Genomic DNA, 21806 nt, shown 5'->3' with positions numbered 1-21806 from the left:
ATATAGTAATGTACATGTTTCAATGCTATTCTCTCAAATCATCCCACCCTCACCTTCTCCCACAGATTCCAAAAGTCTGTTCTTTATTTATATCTGTGTCTCTTTTGCTGTCTCACATGTAGGGTCATTGTCCCCATCTTTCGAAATTCCATATATATGTGTTAATATACTGTATTGGTGTTTTCCTTTCTGACTTACTTCACTCGGTATAATAGGCTCCAGTTTCATCCACCTCATTAGAACTGATTCAAATGCGTTCTTTTTAATAGGTGAATAATATTCTATTGTGTATATGTACCACAACTTTCTAATCCATTCTTCTGCCGATAGACATCTAGGTTGCTTCCATGTCCTAGCTATTGTGAACAGTGCTGTGTTGTTTGGGGTACATGGGGTACACATGTCTTTTTCATGTCTGGTTTCCTTGGTGTGTATGCCCAGCAGTGGGATTGCTAGGTCGTATGGCAGTTCTATTTTCAGTTTTTTAAGGAATCTTCATACTGTTCTCCATAGTGGCTGTCCTAGTATGCATTCCCACCAACAGTGGAAGAGGGTTCCCCTTCTCCAGTGACCTCTTAATTCAAAACTACAGTGGATACTTTTGTTTTTTTTGTGTATGTGTATATCTATCTATCTATCTATCTATCTATAGGGAGAGTCTTCCCACGTGGCACTAGTGGTAAAGAACCTGCTTGCCAGTGCAGGAGACATAAGAATGTTGGTTCAATCCCTGGGTCGGGAAGATCCCCTGGAGGAAGGCATGGCAACCCCCTCCAGTATTCTTGCCTGGCGAATCCCATGGACAGAGGAGCCTGGCAGGCTACAGCACATAGGGTCATAAAAGAGTTGGACACAACTGAAGTGACACAACATGTATATATATATGAATTTATAGTAAGTTTTTCTTGGTTATCTATTTTTAAAGAATATTTAAAATATTTATTTGGTTGCACTGGGTCTTAGTTGCAGCATGTAAACTCTTAGTTGCAGCATGTGGGATCTAGTTCCTTGCCCAGGGATCAAACCTGGGCTCCCTGCATTGGGAATGTGGAGTCTTAGCCACTTGACCACCAGGGAAGTCCCTGTCTATTATATTTAATTTATTTTTTAATTTATATTTATTTTTATTTATTTTTATATTTAATTTATTTTTTTAAAGATTTTTTTTTTTTTTTGATGTGAACCATTTTAAAAAGTCTCTTTTGAATTTGCTGCAACATTGCCTGTGTTTTATGTTTTGTTTATTTGGCTATGAGGCTTGTGGGATCCCAGCTTCCCGACCAGGGATTGAACCTGCACCCCCTGAGTTCAGTTCAGTTCAGTAGCTCAGTTGTGTCCAACTCCTTGTGATGCCATGGACTACAGCATGCCAGGCCTCCCTGTCCATCACCAACTCCCGGAGTTTACTCAAACTCATGTCCATTGAGTCGGTGATGCTATCCAACCATCTCATCCTCTGTTGTCCCCTTCTGCCTTCAATCTTTCCCAGCATCAGGGTCTTTTCAAATGAGTCAGCTCTTTGCATCAGATGGCCAAAGTATTGGAGTTTCAGCTTCAACATTAGTCCTTCCAATGAACACTCAGGACTGACCTCCTTTAGGATGGACTGGTTGGATCTCCTTGCAGTCCAAGGGACTGTCAAGAGTCTTCTCCAACACCACCATTCAAAAGCATCAATTCTTTGGCACTCATCTTTCTTTATAGTCCAACTCTCACATCCATACATGACTATTGGAAAAACCAAAGCTTTGACTAGATGGACCTTTGTTGGCAAAGTAATGTCTTTGCTTTTTAATATGCTGTCTGGTTGATCATAGCTTTCTTCCAAGGAGTAAGCGTCTATTAATTTCATGGCTGCAGTCACCATCAGCAGTGATTTTGGAGCCCTAGAAAATAAAATCTGCCACTGTGTTCACTGTTTCCCCATCTACTTGCCATGAAGTGATGGGACTGGATACCATGATCTTAGTTTTCTGAATGTTGAGCTTTGAGCCAGCTTTTTCACTCTCCTCTTTCACTTTCATCAAGAGGCTCTTTAGTTCTTCTTCACTCTCTGCCATAAGGGTGGTGTCATCTGCATATCTGAGGTTATTGATATTTCTCCTGGCAATCTTGATTTCAGCTTGTGCTTCATCCAGCCCGGCCTTTCTCATGATGTACTCTGCATATAAGTTAAGTAAGCGGGGTGACAATGCACCCCCTGAATTGGAAGGCAAAGTCCCAACCACTGGACCAAAAGGAAAGCCCCAGTTATCTATTTTAAATATAGTAGTGTGTACATGTCAATCCCAAGCTCCCAATCTATTCTCCCTCCCCTCCCTGCCGGTAACCATAAATTTATTCTCTAAATCTGTGAGTCTTTTAGATCCCATACATAAGCAATATCATATATTTGTCTTTCTCTGACTTACGTCACTTTTCTTATTTCACTTCAGTGGCAGGAGACAGTTGTTGGCTATCTACCCCTCCTTAATGCTCTTTTTCCTCCTTGTCGCCCATGATATCAATCTTTCCTGGTTTTCCTTCCAAGTGTCTGTTCTCTCCTCAGTTTTCTGCATGGCCTCCTCTTCCTCAGCCTGCTTTTGAAATGATTGCACCCAGAATTCTGTACTTTGGCCTCATCTATTCTTTTCACTCTTTTATACTCTCTAATACTGCAGTCATCAGCCACATGGGACTGTTAAGCATTTGAAATGTGGTGAGTTTGAATTGAGATGTGCTGTTAAGTGTAAAAAGTACATTTCAAAGATGTATCAACAAAACCATGTAAAATTTCTCATTAGTAATTAAAAAAATGGATTGCATTTGGAAATGATAGTATTTCAGATATATTAAGTTAAATGAAATACATTATTAAAGTTATACTGATTTCCTTGTATTTCTTTCATGTGACTAATACAATTTTGAAAATTACATATGTAATTTTTATTTGCTCACATTATGTTTCTACTAGGGTTTGATATGTTCTTCTTAGATAATGTCTCATACCTACCATGGTTTCACCTACCATATATAATGTTTGGGTCCCAAATTTGTATCTTCCACTCAGTTCTTTTTCCCTTGGGTTTTAGGTTTGCATATTCAACTCTTGATTGAATATATTACTTAAACTGAATAAGCAAACGATTCATCAAACTTCTCTTTCCTTTTATCTTATTTTAATTGAAGTACTAACCCAAACCCAGAAGCTTAAACTTCTGTCCAAACATGTACTAAGTCTGATTGGTTCTGTGTTTTAACTCTTGTGACTATTTGTTCTGTCATTTTATTCCTACTGCTGTTGACTTAGTTTGGTCCCTGATCTTTTTCATGAAGAATTGCAGTAATTTCCAGCTTGGTTCCCTGCCTCAGATCTTAAACTTTATGATTATTACTCCTGTCTAATCTACACAGTGATGCCAGTGTATATGTTAATTTGTATCAGAACAACTGACTTGGCATTTTTTTAGGGAAACAAATAAATAAACCTAACCTTGTTACATGTGTGATATCAGGCCTCCATAATTTGTCTTTGGTTGCTGTCCAGCTTCATTTCTTATCATGCCCTCACATTCATTCTTTGCTTCAGTCATCCAAACTACTTGCAAACTCTTCTCCAAAATTATAAATAAATTTTTAATATGTTTTAAAAGAGTCCTAGACTTCTCTGAGAATTTGATGAAGGTTATTGAACCTTTTCTAGAAAATTAACGTACAGAATTTTTACATATGGTTTCAGAGGGATCTTGGAACACCTAAAACTGGGACAAGAGCTATTAACCCAAATATGGAAACTCAAACTTCTGTTTATGTCCTTTTGTTTCCCAGGCATTCTTTCTACATTATATGCCAATTTTCTTCTTGATTGTTTGGAAGCCTTGATCTCTGTTCTGCTGACAATTATTGTGTAACAAATCACCGCGAAACTTAATGACTTAAAACATGAGCAATCATTTTTTTAACTTTCACAGCTTCCATGGGTCAGGAGTTTGGGAAGGGCTCAGCTGGGTGGTTCTTGGGGTTTTGCAAGCAGTGGCCCTGGGGCAGCTTGGGGCTTCCAGTCATCTCTCCATGCAATCTCAGGGCTTTTCCATGTGGTGTCTGTATGTGGGTTACTTTGGGTTTCCTAACAGTAGGTGACCTCAGAGCAGCCAGACTGTTCATATGGGGCTCAAGGCTCTACTAACACAAGTGTTCCAGTAAAAAAGGCAAAGTCACTGATATACATGTTTTATGACACAGTTGTGAAAGTCATACTGTAACCCTTATGCAAAATTTTATTCATTACAAGTATGTCACAAGACCACCCAGATTCAAGGAGAAAGGAATTAGGCTCCTTCTGTTGCTGGAGTGGGGAGTTTCAAGATACTAAAAGGACATGTGGAATGGGAGATATTATAGCCATCTCTGGAAAATGCAATCTGTCATAGTCTCTCAACATGCTACCAAGAGCAGGTAGGATTTAGGAACAATCCTTCCACTTTGTGGAGAAATCAGTGGACTTTTGTAGCTTTACTTACTCTTTTCTTGGCTTTGCCTATGGCAAAAATTGGTTATGGATTAAACTTTATGATCTCAGTATAAACATATTATTAGTGTCTGAAACTAATTATCAAAGATAGAACCAGAGTGAATGAAACAGAGCAGCTATCTCTTGATACATTAGATAGCAATTCAGAGCAAATAAAAAAGGATACTTTCACTATTTATTCCCATCTTTTTTTTTAAAGATTTTTTTTTATGTGAATCATTTTGAAAATCTTTATATAATTCATTACAATAATGTTTCTGTCTTATGTTTTGGTTTTTTGTCCACAAGTCATGTGGGATCTTAACTTCCAGATCAGGGATCAAACTTGCACCCCCTGCACTGGAAGCTGAAGTTTTAAACACTGGACCACTAGGGGAGCACCCTATTCCTACCTTTTAAAATGTGTATCTTAATGACTTGATAATCCATGTAGATTAAATGAATACACTGCCATAGACAGCAGAATCTTAAATGTTCTCCTGCATGCTGATGGTTTGTTATCATGTTCAAAGACTGGTCTTAATAGGCCGCTGGTTCTATCTAATATTTGTCATAACTCAGTAAGGCTAAAATAATTTTTTGAACCAAATTATCTGTTGGATTTATTTGGCTTATTCTGGCAATGCCATGCATGTGGTCACCACAACTGCATAAAATGTTTGTAACCAGTTTATCTTGGAGGTTTCAGGAAAAATTGTATTGCATAACCTGTAGTCCTCGTGTGGACAGATTTTTCATTCACAAGTAATTGCGTTCAAAGTCCATAGTGTAGTTCTTTGAGACATCATTTATTGATGAGAAATGAAAATTAAGTGAAATAAGTAAACTTATAGGATAGAGAAAGTCCTCACGAGTTCCTGTTTTGTTGCTTCTAGGTATGACTTACCTAAATCATTCCAGATATAGACAACTCTTGACTGAATTCTGGAGTTAAGGAACTTAACTTAGTGGATGTGAAAGATGTTTCATCTCAGAAATTAGAGTCATTGATGTTTCATTTAGATTTGTTTCTCTGATCCATTAGCACAGAAGCTATAGTGCAGAAACTATAACTAGGAAACTTTTTCTTGAAGAACAACATGAAGCAAAATAACTTTTTTAAATGGTTTCTTAGGCCATTCCTTAAAATATCCCAATTCCCCAACCATCCATTCCATTTTCTCCCAGTCTAACCCTGTTTAAACTCAAGAGGATAGCCAGGCCAGATGATATTTTGGGCATCTCACTGTGGGAGCCAACTCAGAATGATTTAGATGGTATTTAATTACTAGACAAGAAAATAGTATGTTTGGTGTGTTAAGGTATCTTTGAAGATTTGTAGTTTTGTCTGCTTTTTAATCTAGCAGGCTTTCAGTAAATGGATTCTTCCAGTTATTTTCTGAAGAAGTTTTGGTTTACATTTTTCAGAGTGGTTAAAGTATGTTTCTCTGTAGATGCTTTCGATTACTTGCTATTCACTTACATTTTGTAGAACAAACTCTCCTATATCAGAACTGATTATTTCTTAGTAACAATGTAGTAGAAATGACAAATCAACTCACACACTTTAAAATTTTGCTTTTGGACTTTCCTGGTGGTCTAGTGATTGAGACTCTGCATTTCCAATGCAAGGGGTGCAGATTTGATCCCTGGTTAGGGAACTAAGATCCCCCAAGCTGTGCAGAATGGACAAGAAATATAAACAAATAAAAAAATTTTGCTTTCTAGGGATTGTCTGAAGAGAAGTGATGATGAACATTGGAATTAGGATAATATATGGAGGCAAGATGGTAGTGAAAAGAGCAGAAGCTTTGGGGTCAAAATTCCTGAGTTCTAGTTCTAGTTGTACCTTTTGCTCTCTATGACTTTGACAAGTTAATTTATCCACTAAAATGGGGATACTATTGGTACTTGTGAAAGTAAAAGTCACTCAGTCACGTCCAATTCTTTGTGACCCCATGGACTATACTGTCCATGTAATTCTCCAGGTCAGAATACTGGAGTGAGTAGCCTTTCCCTTCTCCAGGGGATCTTCCCAACCCAGGGATTGAACCCAGATCTCCTGCATTGCAGGGAGATTCTTTACCAGCTGAGCCACAAAGGAAGCCCAAGAATACTGGAGTGGGTAGCCTATCCATTCTCCAGCGGATCTTCCTGACCCAAGAATCACACTGGCGTCTCCTGCACTGCAGGCGGATTCTTTACCAACTGAGCTATCAGGGAAGCCCTGGTAGCACTGATCAGTACTTACAGAATTATTACTGAGAGTTAAATGTAACCACATACGTTCAGGCACTTTGAAGAGTGTAAAGTTGTACGTACATGACATTATGCACATCCAGGAGACCTGAAGGTAGTTTCTTACTGGTTTACTAAATACAAAATAGTTAAGAATCCAAACCTGGCCATGAAGGCTTAAGAAAGGCAGTTGAATCCACTAATGTGCTAGAGGCAGTGGATTCAAGGGTCAGTTGATTTGGAGTCTCCTCCCAAGCTAGCTTCTAAATGCTTATTACATCTTATTACTATTTACTTAACCTAGCTGTTCCTTAGTTTCTCATCTATAACAAGGATTGCTTCCTCCTAAGGGTTGTGCAAAAAGTTAGTTAGATACTGATTTTAAAGTGTAGTATAGGATGTTGTGTTCTATAAGTCTGATATCTCTAAGTTGTTACCTTTAAAGTTTGGAAGGGCAGAAAGCTTTATTATTAGAAAGAAATTCTTAGTGTTAGGTAAGCAAGCATCCATGCATATGGAATCCAGAGAATCGCACAAGTCAGTTTGCTATATTTTCCCATAAGTTGCCTGATGTGCAAGTGAGTTAGGAGAATGGACTCTTTTCTCCCTCATCTTAAATCTTTCTTTACTTCGCTCCTCCTGGCATCCCGCTTTATAATGTTTTTGGCTTCTGACTTGTGCTTTGTTGGTGTTGAGAAGGAAGTGTGTGAGTGAGAGATAGATTAGAACTTTGAGCCTTTTAGGATGTGATTAATAAAAATGTTCCAGGCTCTAGGTGAAACATCTAAAAACTTTCTCTTGTTGCTGTAGTGCATCACATTGCTAATTGTCTTTCCTCTGTCTCGCCAGGGATCTCTTTGCCAATAAGTAGCAGAGGCTGATCTTTTAACACCTGTATGCTTTGCTGCGTCACTGATAAGAGGAATTAACTATAGAATCTTTTCAAATTCTAAAAAGAGGTGATTTTGGTTGGAGGTTAGAGTCACTAAGTCACACAGGTGATAGATTTTTTGTGTTCCTGTTTGTAGCTGAAAAAATGAAGGTGCCTACAGGTAAATCTACAGCTTTGAGTTTCATGTTTCAGCCTTTAACAGAATTTTCTTCGTGTAGAGGAAGTGTTACTCTGAAAATTTTTGATTGTCATTATAAGCATTTTTTTTAGCATCAATGAATGGTTCGAGTGGATTACTTATTTGGAACAGGAGGTTCAGACACTGTGTAGTTCCAGACTCTGTACTCATGAAGTGTGAAGGCAGGGACCGTGGTGACCGTGTTCTTCTATTCATTAAAACCCTTGTGTGATCTGAATATACCATTTTATGTTCTCTGTACTGCTCTATTTCTACTTAAAGATTCTTTTCCTAACTAGGGCTACAAGACATACTTACAGTTGCTTTCATAATCAAAATATTACCATCATATTAAGAAATTTAATTTCCTGTTGAATTTTCCCCAAATTGATTTAATTTTGATCCCTCCTTTACCAATCAGTAATCAAAGTCTATGAATTCAAATTTCTAAGGATCTTTTGAATACATACATTCCCTCTTTCCTCTATCTTGATTGAGGTTCCCATATTGTCTCTCTCCCCTGAGCCATTTCAAATCTTCCTGGAGGGTCTTCTATCACCACCCCAAGTATCTTTAAAAAGTCACATTTATACAGTCTTTTATATTCATAAAGTGCTTTTTTATACAACTTTTCTTCTTTAATCATGCCAACTGAATCAAGTATAGTTTATTACCAACATTTTACAATTGAGAAAAAATTAACAAAGGCTTAGAACTTTCCAAAGCTTATGCATTTAGTAAATGGTCGAATTCATATTTCAGAAAATAGATCATTGAAAAAACTCATGTGCCCTAGAGTAACAGCAAAATTTTCTGTAGATTACATTTGTATAATGAATGACTCATTGTGAAATAAAAAATATGACATAGAGACATGGATGTATTTAAGAATAACTTTTTATTTTGGGAAATGAAACCAATTTCTTTTAAGAAGTTTTAATGTTTTTGTTGTTTTATGAAGTAATTAGGTTGAGTGATATGACTAAGGAGAAAATGCTCGGTGATCTTTCAAATTTATTGAGTATCTGCCAGCACTGATTTAGAGTTTCTTATGTACTTTTTAACCAGACAAAGTTTTAACAAGTAACTTAGAGAAACATCATTTTTCCTTTTCCCCTCTCTCCTTTGCTTCTTTTAAAAAATCTATTTCATTCGGCAAACTCTGAAAGTAGTGAGAATAGATACGGGGAAATGAACAAAATGTTCAACACTCTTAAATTGTGTCCGGGAAATAATCTTTTATATTCTTTATTTTTTAATTAAAGAGATTGTGATGTAAAGGAAACAAATGAACACCTTTACAGGTGAATACTTTTTTTTTTTACCGCCTTCTTCTCTAGATTGAATAATTTTCTAAAAATAGTAGTAAAAATCACAAACATTTCTTCCATTTTGAAACTGCCAAATTTTATTTTTTAAGGAAATAATTCAGATTTTACGTTTCAAGTTTAAAATTTAAAGACAATTTTATACTTAGAGAAAAGCTGCAAGCATAGTATAGAAAGTTCCTATAACCCTTCATCTAGTTTCCTCTAATGTTAATGCTTTACAAAATCATAGTATTGGGTTGGCCAAAAAAGTTTGTTCAGGTTTTCTGTACCATTTTATGGAAAAACCTGAACAAACATTTTGGCCAACTGAATACAATGATCAAAACTAAAAATTAACAGTGGTATGATACTATTAGGGTTTCCCTGGTGGCTCAGTGGTAAAGAATCCACCTGCTAATATAGGAGTTGTTCAGTCGCTAAGTTGTATCCAACTCTTTGCAACCCCATGAACTGCAGCACACTAGGCTTCCCTTTCCTTCAGTGTCTCCCTGAGCTTGCTCAAATTCATGTTCATTGAGTCACTAATGCCATCCAACCAACTCATCCTCTGTTGCCCCTCTTCTTCTCTGGCCCTGAATCTTTCCCAGCATCAAAATCTTTTCCAATGAGTTGGCTGTTTGCATCAGGTGGCCAAAGTACTGAAGCTTCAGCTTCGGCATCAGTCCTTCTAATGAATATTCAAGGTTGATTTCATTAAGGATCTACTGGTTTGATCTCCTTGCTGTCCAAGGGACTCTCAAGAGTCTTCTCCAGTACCACAGTTTGAAACATCAGTTCTTTGGTGCTCAGCTTTCTTTATGGTCCAGCTCTCATATCCATACATGACTACTAGAGCTTTGACTGATGGAAAAACTAGAGCTTTGACTAAAAGAACCTTTATCGGCAAAGTGATGTCTCTGGATTTTAATACACTGTGTAGGTTTGTCATCGCTTTTCCTCCAAGGAGCTAGCCTCTTAATTTTCTGTCTGTAGTCACCATCTGCAGTAATTTTGGAGCCCAAGAAAATGAAATCTGTCATTGTTTCTATAGTTTCCCCATCTATTTGCCATGAAGTGATAGGACTGGATGCCATGATCTTTGTTTTTTGAATGTTGATTTTTAAGCCAGCATTTTCACTCTCCTCTTTCACCCTCATCAAGAGACTCTTTAGTTCCTCTTCACTTTCTGCCATTAAAGTCGTGTCATCTGCATATCTGAGGTTGTTGGTATTTCTCCTGGCAATCTTGATTCTAGCTTGTGAGTCTTCCATCCTGGCATTTCACATGATGTACTCTGCATATAGGGGCTTCCCAGGTGGCACTAGTAAAGAACCCGCCTGCCAGTACCGGACACATAGAGATGCAAGTTCAATCCCTGGGTCAGAAGGAGCCCCTGGAAGAGGGCATGGCAACCCACTCCAGTATTCTTGCCTGGAGAATCCCATGGGCAGAGGAGACTGGTGGGCTACAGTCCATAGGGTCACATAAAGTTGAACATGACTGAAGTGATTGAGCACACATGCATGCACTCTGCTTGTAAATTAAATAAGCAGGGTGACAATATACAGCCTTGACAGACTCCTCACAGTTCAATCCCTGGGTTGGGAAAATCTCTTTGAGAAGGAAATGGCAACCCACTCCAGTGTTCTTGCTGGGAAATCCCATGGACAGAGGAGCCTGGCAGAGTACAATCTGTGGGGTGGCAAAAGAGTTGGCCACAACTTAGAGACCAAATAACAACAATAACAATGATACTATTAGCTAAACTGCACATTTCATTTGGATTTACCTAGTTTTTCCACTAATGTTCAGGTTTTACTTGTAATGAGTTTTTAATACATGTGGTAAGAGATAGTATAAGAAAATAACATTGAAACAGTGAGAATGGAGAAATACACAAATGAATATGTCAAGTGAGTAACTGGGAGGACTCTTAATATTTTTATATTGTACTTTGTCCTCTAACTATAACTATATGTCTTAACTCTTAAGTAGAATCTTCTTCTTATACCTTTGTTGATGATAGGCATACTCATTTTAGTTATTTAGGAAAATCATCACAAATTGTTCTTAAAAAAGGCTACATTAACTTAATATACTTAAAGCAGTTTCTAAGTGACCATGAAAAAAATCATTCTACCGTTGATTGTTAGAATTAAAATTTAGTAAAATAAAAATATTGACTTTCCAAAAGTCTACATATCAGTTTAAACCCACTTCTTCCAACAAGTTATAATGAGATTCTAGGACATATTGCTTAACAAGGTCAGTAATGACCCATTTTTTTATGTTGTATTTCTACTTTTTATATTAAAAAGCACACAAGTTAAATAGACTTGTGTCTATTTATAGATACAAGACAACATATATAGACAAAATATTTTGATGCATATACAACCCATGTAGTAACAGTGGCTGTGCCTGAATTACCCATTTATCCTCAAATACATTTATTAAGGATTGTGAGTGATGAATTTCTATACCCATTGTCATAAAAAGTTGTTCAATCACTAAATCGTGTCTGACTCTTTGTGACCCCATGGACTGCAGCAATACAGGGTTCCTGTCCTTCATATCTCCCAGAGTTTGCTCAAATTCATAGTTCATTGAGTCAGTGAAGCCATACAAGTATCTCATTCTCTGTTGCCCCCTTCTCCTCCTGTCCTCAGTCTTTCCCAGAATTAGGGTGTTTTCCAGTGAGTCAGCTCTTTGCATCAGGTGGCCAACATAGCACCCCATTTTTCTTAGATTTGAGAAGAAGAGATGCATTGGCTTGCACTGTCACAGGATTAGGGTTTCAGTGGGGCTCTAGATGTAGAGCTCCATTTCAAGCATATACACAGCTCCTTCTCTATTTCTGCCTGATTGCACCTGGGAACACTTAGTCATTTGACAGCCGCAGTGTGGTTCTCTGTGGGGTTTCCTGCCTGCTAAATGGTGATTTATTTTTACTTCCTTATTCCTCTGGCATGCTGACAATTCTTAGATGACAGGAATGTGATTATGAAGGATTTCCAGTGTATGAGCATAGTCATTTCTGAATTACACTAGAATACGAATGGGTATGTCTTCTTTAATTATTGTTACCAAACAGCCTTGGATGAAATATAACTTCTAGAGTTCCACTAAATACATATTCTTTTGTTGTTGTTGTTCAGTTGCCCATTCGTGTCTGACTCCTTGTGACCCCATGGACTGTAGCACACCAGGGCTCCCTGTCCCTCACCATCTCCCAAAGTTTGCCCAAGTTCATGTCCATTGCATCGGTGATGCCATCCAGCCATCTCATCCTCTGATGCCCTCTTTTTCTTCAATGCAAGAGACATGTTCTTCAGCAGGCCTTTAAAAAGATTTTTAAAATTAATTTGATTTTTATTTATGTTTATTTTTCTGCTTTAATTACCAGCATCATGATGGTATTAATATTTAAACAATGAAACAGCTTTATGGAGACATAATTCATGTACCATACAATGTATCCATTTAAAGTGTACAATCCAGTGTTTTCTAGTATATTCACAGAGTTGTGCAATCAATTTTAGGACATTTTTATCATCCCCAGAAGAAACTCTAGGCCCATTAACAGTACTCCCTATTCCTTCTTGCTCACAGCCCTGGGTTCTACTTTTTCTCTCTATGGATTTGCCTATTATGGCTGTTTCATAAAAATGATATATAATGTGTGACATTTTGTGACTGGTTTCTTTCTCTTAGCTTAATGTTTTCAAAATTCTTCCATGTAGTATGTATTAGTTCTTCATTTCTTTTTATTGCCTAAAATATCCTATCATATAGCTATACCACACTTTATTTATCCATTTTTCAGTTGATGGACATTTGTGTTACTTCCACTCTTAGGTTACTATGAACAATGCTGCTGTGAAAATTTATGCACATGTTTCTTGGGAGAATATATGTCTTCATGTGTGTGTGTTAGTCGCTTAGTCGTATCTGACTCTTTGAGACCCCCATGGACTGTAGCCCACAAAGCTTCTCTGCCCATGGGATTTTCCAGGCAAGAATACTGGAGTGGGTTTCCATTTCCTTCTCCAGGGGATCTTCCCAACCAAGGAATCGAACCCAGGTCTCCTGCATTGCAGGCAGATTCTTTACTCTCTGAGCCACTGGGGGAAGCCCCATATGTCTTCATTCTGTGGGTTAAATACCTAAAAGTGAAATTGCTGGGTCATGTGTTAACTTGCCAGTCTTTTTTTTACACAGTGACTACATCATTTTTGGCTTCCCAGGTGGTGCTAGTGGTAAAGAACTCACCTGCCAATGTGGGAGATGTAAGAGATGTGGGTTTGATAACTGGGCTGGGAAAATCCACTTGAGGAGGGCATGGCAATCCACTCCAGTATTTTTGCCTGGAGAATCCCTACAGACAGAGGAGCCTCGTGGGCTCCAGTCTGTGGGGTGCAAAGAGTTGGACATGACTGAAGCAACTGAGCACGCATGCAGCATGCACACCATTTTACAATCCCTCCTGCTAACACTTTTATTATTTCTCTTTTCATGATACCCATCCTAGTGGGTGTGATACGGTATCTCATTGTGTTTGTTTGTTTGTTTGTTTAATGTTTATTTGGCTGCTTTGGGTCTTAGTTGCAGCATGCAGGATCTTTTTAGTTGTGGCATGCAAACTCTTAGTTGTGGCATGTGGGATTTAGTTCCAGACTAGGGATCAAACCTGGCCCCCCTGCACTGGGAGGGCAGAGTCTTAGCCAGTGGACCACCAGGGAAGTCCCTGTCATTGTGGTTCTGATTTGCATTTCCCTGGTGGCTAATGATATTGAGCATCTTTCAATGTGCTTATTAGTCATTGGTATATCTTCTTCGGAGAAATGTGCATTTAAACCCTCCGCTTATTTTTTAATTGGGTTGTCTTTTTATTGTTGAGTTGTAAGCTCATTGTGGTTTTCATTTGCATTTCCCTGATGGCTAATGATGCTGAACATCTTTTCATACGCTTAATGACCATTTGTGTATCTTCTTTGGAGAAATGTCTATTCAATTCTTTTCCCATTTGAAAAATGGTTGTCTTCGTATTGGGGCTTCCCTGGTGGCTCAGATGGTAAAGAATCTGCCTACAATGCAGGAGACTTGGGTTTGATTCTTGGATCAAGAAGATTCCCTGGAGAAGGGAATGGCATCCCACTTCAGTATTCTTGCTTGGAGAATTCTACAGACAGAGGAGCCTGACAGGCTACAATCCATGGGGTCACAGAGAGTTGGACATCACTGAGCTACTAACGCTTCCACTTTGTCTTGCTGAATTGTAAATATTCTTTATAAATTCTGTTTATAAGTTTCTTACCAGATATGTGAGTTGCAAAAACTTTCCTCCATTTTTTAATCTATTCATTTCTTTGATTGTTTACTTTGAAACATATGTGACTCTTATTTTCATCATGTACCGTCTATCTTTTTTTCTTTTGTTGCCATTGAGTGAGTGAAAGTTGCTTAGTCCTGTCAGACTCTTTGTGAACCCATGGGCTATATAGTCCATGGAATTCTCCAGGCTAGAATAATGCAGTGGGCACCCTTTCCCTTCTCCAGGGGATCTTTCCAACCCAGGGATCAAACCCAGGTCTCCTGCATTGCAGGCGGATTCTTTACCAGCTGAACCAAATAGGTGTCGTGTCTAAGAAATCGGTGCCAAATTGAAGATCATGAGGATTTACTCCTATATTCTTTTTTTAAAAAAATAGTTTTAGCTTATATGTTTAAATCTATTGTCCATTTAGAATTAATTTTATATATAGTGGGGCTTTCCTAATAGCTCAGTTGGTAAAGAATCTGCCTGCACTGCAGGAGACCTGAGTTCGATCCCTGGGTTGGGAAGATCCCCCGGAGAAGGGAAAGGCTACCCACTCTAGTATTCTGGCCTGGAGAATTCCAAGGACTGTCTAGTTCATGGGGTCGCAAAGAGTTGGCCACGACTGAGCAACTTTCACTTTCACTTTATACGTAGTGTGAGGAGGGAGTCCAACTTCATTCTTTTCACCATTTTTTGAGGACAGTTTCTGAATTATACCTGGTATGCTTGTCAAAATTGAAGGTGAGAGTTTCCACTGTCTGTGTTTCTGCCTGTGCCATCCATGCTGTCTTGTTCACAATAGCTTTGTAGTAAGTTTTAAAATGGGAAGTGTGTGTCCTCCAACTTTGTTCTTCTTTTTCTAGGTTGTTTTGGCTATTCTTTGTCCCTGAGATTTCCATATTAATTACTTTCTGCAGAAAAAGACACCTAGGATTTTGATAGGTGAAATTGCACTAAATCTGTAGATCAATTTGGGGAGTATTGCAATATTCACAATTTTGAATCTTTTGAATCATGACAGTGAGGTGTCTTCCCATTTATTTAGATCTTTAATTTCTTTCAACCATGTTTTGTAGCTTTCAGAATATATTTGTATTTTTTTTTGTTAAATGTATTCATATTTTACTTTTCTTGATGTTATTGTAAATGAAATTGCTTCTTAATGTCATTTTTGGTTTATTTATTCTTTCCTGTGTAGAAAAAAGATTAATTTCTCTATGGTGCCTTATATCTTGCAAACTTGCTAAACTCACTTATTTGTTCTAAGAATTTTCTTAGTGGCTTCCTTTGGATTTTCTGTATAAATAAGTATGTTACCTGCAAATAAAGTTAGTTTTATTTCTTCCTTTCCAGTCTTTTTTTTTTTCTTTTTCTTCCCTAACTGCACTGGTTAAAACCTACAGCATAATGTTTAATTGAAGTGATGAGAGCAGACATCCTTGTCTTGTTCCTAATGAGGACAAATATTCAGTCTTTCACCTTTAACTATGACTTTACCTTTTCTTCACTTTTACCCTTTAAGGGCTTGAAGAATCTTCTTCTGTTCCTAGGGTTTTGGTGTTACGTATTTTATCATGAAGGGTTTTGAGTTTTATCTTATGCTTATGTTGACTGTTGTAGTTCAGTCGCTAAGTTGTGTCCACCTCTTTGTGACCCCGTTGACTGCAAACATGCCAGGCTTCCCTGTCCTTCACCATATCCCTGAGTTTGCTCAGATTCATGTCCATTGATTCAGTGATACTATCTAACCATCTCATCCACTGCTGCCTCCTTCTCCTTTTGCCTTCAGTTTTTCCCAGCATCAAGATCTTTTCCTATGAGTCGGCTCTTCACATCAGGTGGCCAAAGTACTGGGGCTGCAGCTTCACCATCAGTCCTTCCATTGAATATTTAGGATTGATTTCCTTTTTTCCTATTTATTCTTTAGTCAGTTTCAGTAGTTTATATCTTTTTAGGAGTTTGTCCATTTCATCTAGGTTATCAAAATTGTCTGTATAATTTTTCATTTTATTTCCATATAATACTTTTTATTTCTGCAAGTTGTTAGTGATGTCCTTCTTTCATTCCTGATGTTAGTAATTTGAATAGTCTCCTTTTTTCTTGGACGATTCAGCTAAAAGTTCATCAGTTTTACTGATCTTTTCAAAGGGCCAACTGTTTGTTTTGTTGATTTTCTCTATTGGGATTCTATTCTGCATTTCATTATTTTTGTTCTAATGTGTATTATTTCCTTCCTCTTGCTTGCTTTAGTTTAGTTTGTTCTTTTTCTGATGTGTTAAGGTAGAAAACTAGGTAACTGATTTGAGATCTTTCTTCTTTTTTTATATTGGTATTTACCAATTCTAAATTTCCTTCAAATATTGCTTAAGCTGCATCCATAAATACTGGTATGTTGTGCCTTTATTTTCATTCATCTTGAAGTATTTTCTAATTTCTTATATGATTTCGTCTGTTACTGGTGTTTTGGGAGTACATTGTTTACTGTCCACATAGTTTTGAGTTTCTCAAATATGCCTGTTATTGACTCTAAATTTATTTCATTGTGATCTGAGAACATATTTTGTATGAACTCACTCACTTAAAATTTATTTTAGCTTGTCTTATGGTCTAGGATATGGTCTGTCCTAGAGTATATTCCATGTGCACTTGAGAATGTGCATTTTATATCTATTAGATATACTTGGTTTATAGTATTGTTTAAATTTTTTATTTCTCTTTCTAATCCTCTGTCTAGTTGCATTGTTCACTATTCATATTTCAGTTTTGACATCCCTACTAGTGTTCCTGAAGGGTTTATTTCTCTCTTCCAATCTGTAACTTTTGCTTTTTGTATTTTGGTGGTTCAATTTTTGGGTGCATGTATGCTTTTGTTATACTTCCTCATACATTGATCCTTTTTTAACTATAAAATCTCTCTGTTTTTCTCTGGTAGCTTTCTTTTTGTTTCTTTTAAAGCCCATTTAGTCTGATATTCATATAGTCACTCTAGCATTCTTATGTGTGTTTGCATGATATATCCATTCCCATGCTTTTATTTTCAGCCTATTCATATCTTTGAATCTAAAAAGTGTCAGCAAGTTTCTTTACTTAAAAACAAAACTCTTTTATTTTATTTATTTTATTTTTTTTTGATTTCTGGTTGCTGAGATGATTCAGCATGTTATTTCCAAGTGGCAAAATTCAGGACAATCTGAGGACTCAAAAGTGGCAGCTACATTCACCAACAGGTTCATGTGAGACACACATACATACAACCCCATTTTTCAGTGTATATACCGCAAAGGGCCAACACCCCCAGTCAGCACAATAACTTATTTTGCACGTTACAGTGCACAGAACAACGGAGGGAAAAGACACTTTCTTGGAGAGGTTCGCCTGGGCTCTGAAGGCGGCTGGAGCCCAGTGCCCCGGCCATCATTAGCTCGACGCGCCGCCTCTTTGGTTGCAGTGGCCTCGGAGGCAGCTGCTTCCTGTAAGGGATCTGCTGGCTTCTCTTCCTCCTCCTCCTCCCCTTCCTGGGGGTAGAGGTCTGGGTACTTCTGCATGCACTCCTGCATGGCCCGGAACTGGTCCACACAGTCTGACCCCTTGACATCCTCCTTTCTGTAGTGGAAGCAGGAAAAGGCCGCTTTGAACTGTTCCCCGCACTGGCCACTGGCCATCCCCCCAAGGCATGGGCAGTTCCAGTTGATGTCTCCATTTGGCAGGATCAGTCCATGCTCCTCGTACGGATCATTGGGGTCGTCGGCCACCAGCTCTACGTTGCTTGGAGTCTCGTGGTCTTCTTTGGTCACAAATATGATTCGATCCTTCCCTTCCTGCCGGCAGTAAGCCATGATGCAGCCCGACACTCTGACCTCGCCACGATCGCGGCGGCGGCCTCACGCCTGACTTCGCAGCGGGGCAACAAAACTCTTAAAAAAAATTGGATTATAATTGCTTTACAATGTTGTGTTAGTTTCCGCTGTACAACAGTGTGAATCAGTTGTGTGTATACACATATCCCCTCCCTCTTGAACCTCTCTCCTCTCCATCCACCACCCTAGGTCTTCACAGAGAGCAAGCCTCTTTAAATTAGTATTTCATTAAATTTATTTGGCACAAATTGTCATTTGTCAACAGTGGCAATTTTGTTTGTAATATATAGATGACAATGTTTATTTAATGGTCAAGCATCTCACCATTATGCTGGATAATGCAATGATGCTTTTATATTAGGTATAGTCTCTGCTTCTCAGGAAATTTAAAATATAATATAAAGGATTTATTATCTTATTTGTCCCTATTTGTCTGAGAAGTATGGCAGAGAAAATGTGATTATATTAATATTATAGTGAGAAAGCAGGTGATGTCTATAAACTTAAGTTTGAACTCACCTCTCACTTTTAATAAAGTCTTAAATCCAAATGATGGTATTAATTTTAAATTTATGGATTCATGCCATTACAAGTTTTGCCTGTAATAATAGAAGATTCCCAGAAATTTCCAATTTTTGTAGCACTATCTTCCTTGAAATTGTGTTGGGAAGCAGGGGAAAAAAACTTGTTGTTTATTCATTAAGTTGTGTCTGACTCTTTTGCAACCCCATAGACTGTAGCCCATCAGGCTCCTCTTTCCATGGGATTTCCCAGCAAGAATACTGGAGTGGGTTGCCATTTAGTCTCACTTACTTGCTTTTGACCTATTCAGCTGTCTTGTAAGATGATTAGCACAGTTTGTGTATAGACTTCAGAAAAGGAAAAATTAGCTTCTGAAAATGACTGAACAACAGCTGGAATTAATGAATAAGGAGGTGAATGAATGAATGTGTCAACCAGGTGAACTGTGAAATGTAGGTTTTATAGGCATTATGTGCAATGAAAGACAGCATAATTCAAGGTACTAAAAAATAGAAACTGGTTCAACAATGATTAATAATAATGTTGATGAAAACTTTGGTAGCTAATTTTTATGGGTGCTTCTTGTTTGCCTTTTTGTTGTTCAGTCACTCAGACATGTCCAAATCTTTGCGACCCCATGGACTGCAGCATGCTAGGCTTCCCTGTGCTTCACCATCTCCTAGCGTTTGCTCAAACTCCTGTCCATTGAGTCAGTGATGCCATCCAACCATCTCATCCTCTGTCACCCCCTTCTCCGCCTGCCCTCAATCTTTCCCAGCATCAGGGTCTTTTCAAATGACTCAGCTCTTAGCATCAGGTGGCCAAAGTGTTGGAGCTTCAGCTTCAGCATCAGTCCTTCCAGTGAACACCCAGGACTGATCTCCTTTAGGATGGACTGGTTTGATCTCCTTGCAGTCCAAGGGACTCTCAAGAGTCTTCTCTAGTATCACAGCTCAAGAGTATCAATTTTTTGGCATTCAGCCTTCTTTATGGTCCAGCACTTACATTCATGGACTGAATAGTCCATGGGGTCGCAAAGGGTCTGATACAACTGAGCCACTTTCACTTTCACTTTTATCACACCCATACATGACTACTGGAAAAACCATAGCTTTGACTAGATGAACCTTTGTTGGCAAAGTAGTGTCTGCTTTTTAATATGCTGTCTAGGGCCTCCCTGTTGGCTCAGCTGGTAAAGAATCCACCTGCAATTCAGGAGACCTGGGTTTGATCCCTGTGTTGGGAAGATCCCCTGGAGAGGGGAATAGCTACCCACTCCAGTATTCTGGCCTGGAGAATTCCCTGGACTGTATAGTCCATGGGGTAGCAAAGAGTTGGACACAACTGAGTGACTTTCACTTTCATGATTATCATAGCTTTTCTTCCAAGGAGCAAGTGTCTTTTGCCTGGTACTATTCTGATATCTTTACATATGGATCATATCTTTACAATGGATTGGATTGTCAACTAAGACTGACATAAATTAAAGATGTTAATTAGTATTAAAACTTTACTTAAATATTTCGTCATTGTGAGGGCTTCTCTCAATGTCTAGAAGCTCCTTCTGCTTCTCCTGTGCCTTTTGATTGCTTGAATCCTTGAACTTACAAGTAATATATTTACAGTATATTTATCATATATCTCAACCCACCCTCTACCAACCAAACTAAACAAAACCAAATGTAATAAAATATTTTTTAAAACATGTCTGAAGTTCCCTCTTAATATATTGTATAGTGGGAAGCTTTTATTTCGTTTGGTTTTGTTTAGTTTGGTTAGTAGTGGGTGGGTTGAGAAATATGATAAATATACAGTAAATATAAATACATTCTTGCCACCAACAGATATCCACAATTGCAGTTTGTTGTATTTCTTTTGTGTGTATGTGCACATGATATACAATTCTTTCTTTTATTTGACCTTAGAATATTTGTGAACTTATATGATGGTTTTAATTTTCAATTTGTGTTTTCCTTAACCCAACCCTCAAATCAGGATGGAGATCCAGTTCGTCCAGGAGTGGCCATGACTGATCTTGCCACTGGCCTTTATGCCTATGGAGCCATTATGACTGGATTGATACACAGATATAAAACCGGAAAAGGACTGTTCATTGATTGCAACCTACTGTCATCCCAGGTACCAATCCAAATAACATTTCAGATAATGCAGTAAAAACATGTATCTGTGTTATACGTTTTCATATCAAATCCTGTGGTCATGTGCAAAAACAAAAAACAAAACAGGAGGAACTGCTCCTCCCCCCAAAAAAACCAACAACAGCAAAAGCTGTTCTGTTTTTGTGTCCTTGATGATGTAATATTAAAATAAGTGGACCACAAAAAGTTTGTTGTAATGTAGATATTGCTGTTGAACTAGAATTCTAAAGACTGTTTTTATTAAGTCTGTTACTATTTTTGAGACAGAAATGCAGCTGTCATCTTTTTTGTGCCATAGACCATTTGGGTAGTCTGGTGAAGTCGATAGACCTTTCCTCAGAATTATGTTTTTGAATGCATAGAATGAGATATTTAGAATTACAAAGGAAGCCAATTATATTGAAATACAGTTATTTCAATGTAAAAGCCAAATTGTGTTATAATAGTACATATGATTTTTCATTAATACATTAAAATAGAATATCTATTAGAGGATTCAATAACCATAGCAATTTTAAAGTAGTGACTGAAGTAACTATAATTATGATAAGAAAATGTGCTTAATATTTACTGGTAATCAAGTCATACTTAGGCACTTCTCATACTCCTGTGGTTTGTTGCCTATGTTCATGGTGGAATAAAATGCTAAACTTACCAACAAAGGTTCATACAGTCAAAGCTGTGGTTTTTCCAGTTGTCATGTATGGATGTGAAAGTTGGACCCTAAAGAAGGCTGAGTGCCGAAGAATTGATGCTTTTGAACTGTGGTGTTAGAGAAGACTCTTGAGAGTCCCTTGAACTGCAAGGAGATCAAACCAGTCCATCCTAAAGGAAATCAGTC

At 37.9% G+C, this 21806-nt stretch overlaps 2 protein-coding genes across 5 annotated transcripts in view; one reads left to right on the top strand and one right to left on the bottom strand.

The window, feature by feature from the left end:
- Positions 1 to 21806, top strand: part of SUGCT (succinyl-CoA:glutarate-CoA transferase) — a 734496-nt gene that overhangs the window by 81708 nt on the left and 630982 nt on the right. For all 4 annotated transcript variants that reach the window (XR_006334867.1, XM_043871981.1, XM_043871983.1 and 1 more), the window contains exon 8: positions 20802 to 20945. Coding sequence is in view for 3 of the 4 variants with exons in the window: in XM_043871981.1 (XP_043727916.1) it covers positions 20802 to 20945 (144 nt within the window). In the remaining variant the exon portion in view is untranslated. The remainder of the gene's footprint in view (positions 1 to 20801; positions 20946 to 21806) is intronic.
- LOC122674643 (mitochondrial intermembrane space import and assembly protein 40-like) lies at positions 17751 to 18279 on the bottom strand. Its single transcript, XM_043873149.1, has one exon. The coding sequence runs from the start codon at positions 18261 to 18263 to the stop codon at positions 17751 to 17753; it is 513 nt and encodes a 170-aa protein (XP_043729084.1). The 5' UTR covers positions 18264 to 18279.

Source organism: Cervus elaphus, chromosome 18 (genome assembly GCF_910594005.1).
Source record: "Cervus elaphus chromosome 18, mCerEla1.1, whole genome shotgun sequence".
In the NCBI taxonomy this organism is placed as follows: domain Eukaryota; kingdom Metazoa; phylum Chordata; class Mammalia; order Artiodactyla; family Cervidae; genus Cervus; species Cervus elaphus.
The sequence above is the reverse complement of the archived record's forward strand: the minus strand, read 5'-3'. Positions and strand labels throughout refer to the sequence as shown.

Coding starts and splice junctions, on each gene's coding strand:
- LOC122674643 (XM_043873149.1), bottom strand. CDS start 18,263: ATGGCTTACTGCCGGCAGGAAGGGAAGGATCGAATCATATTTGTGACC.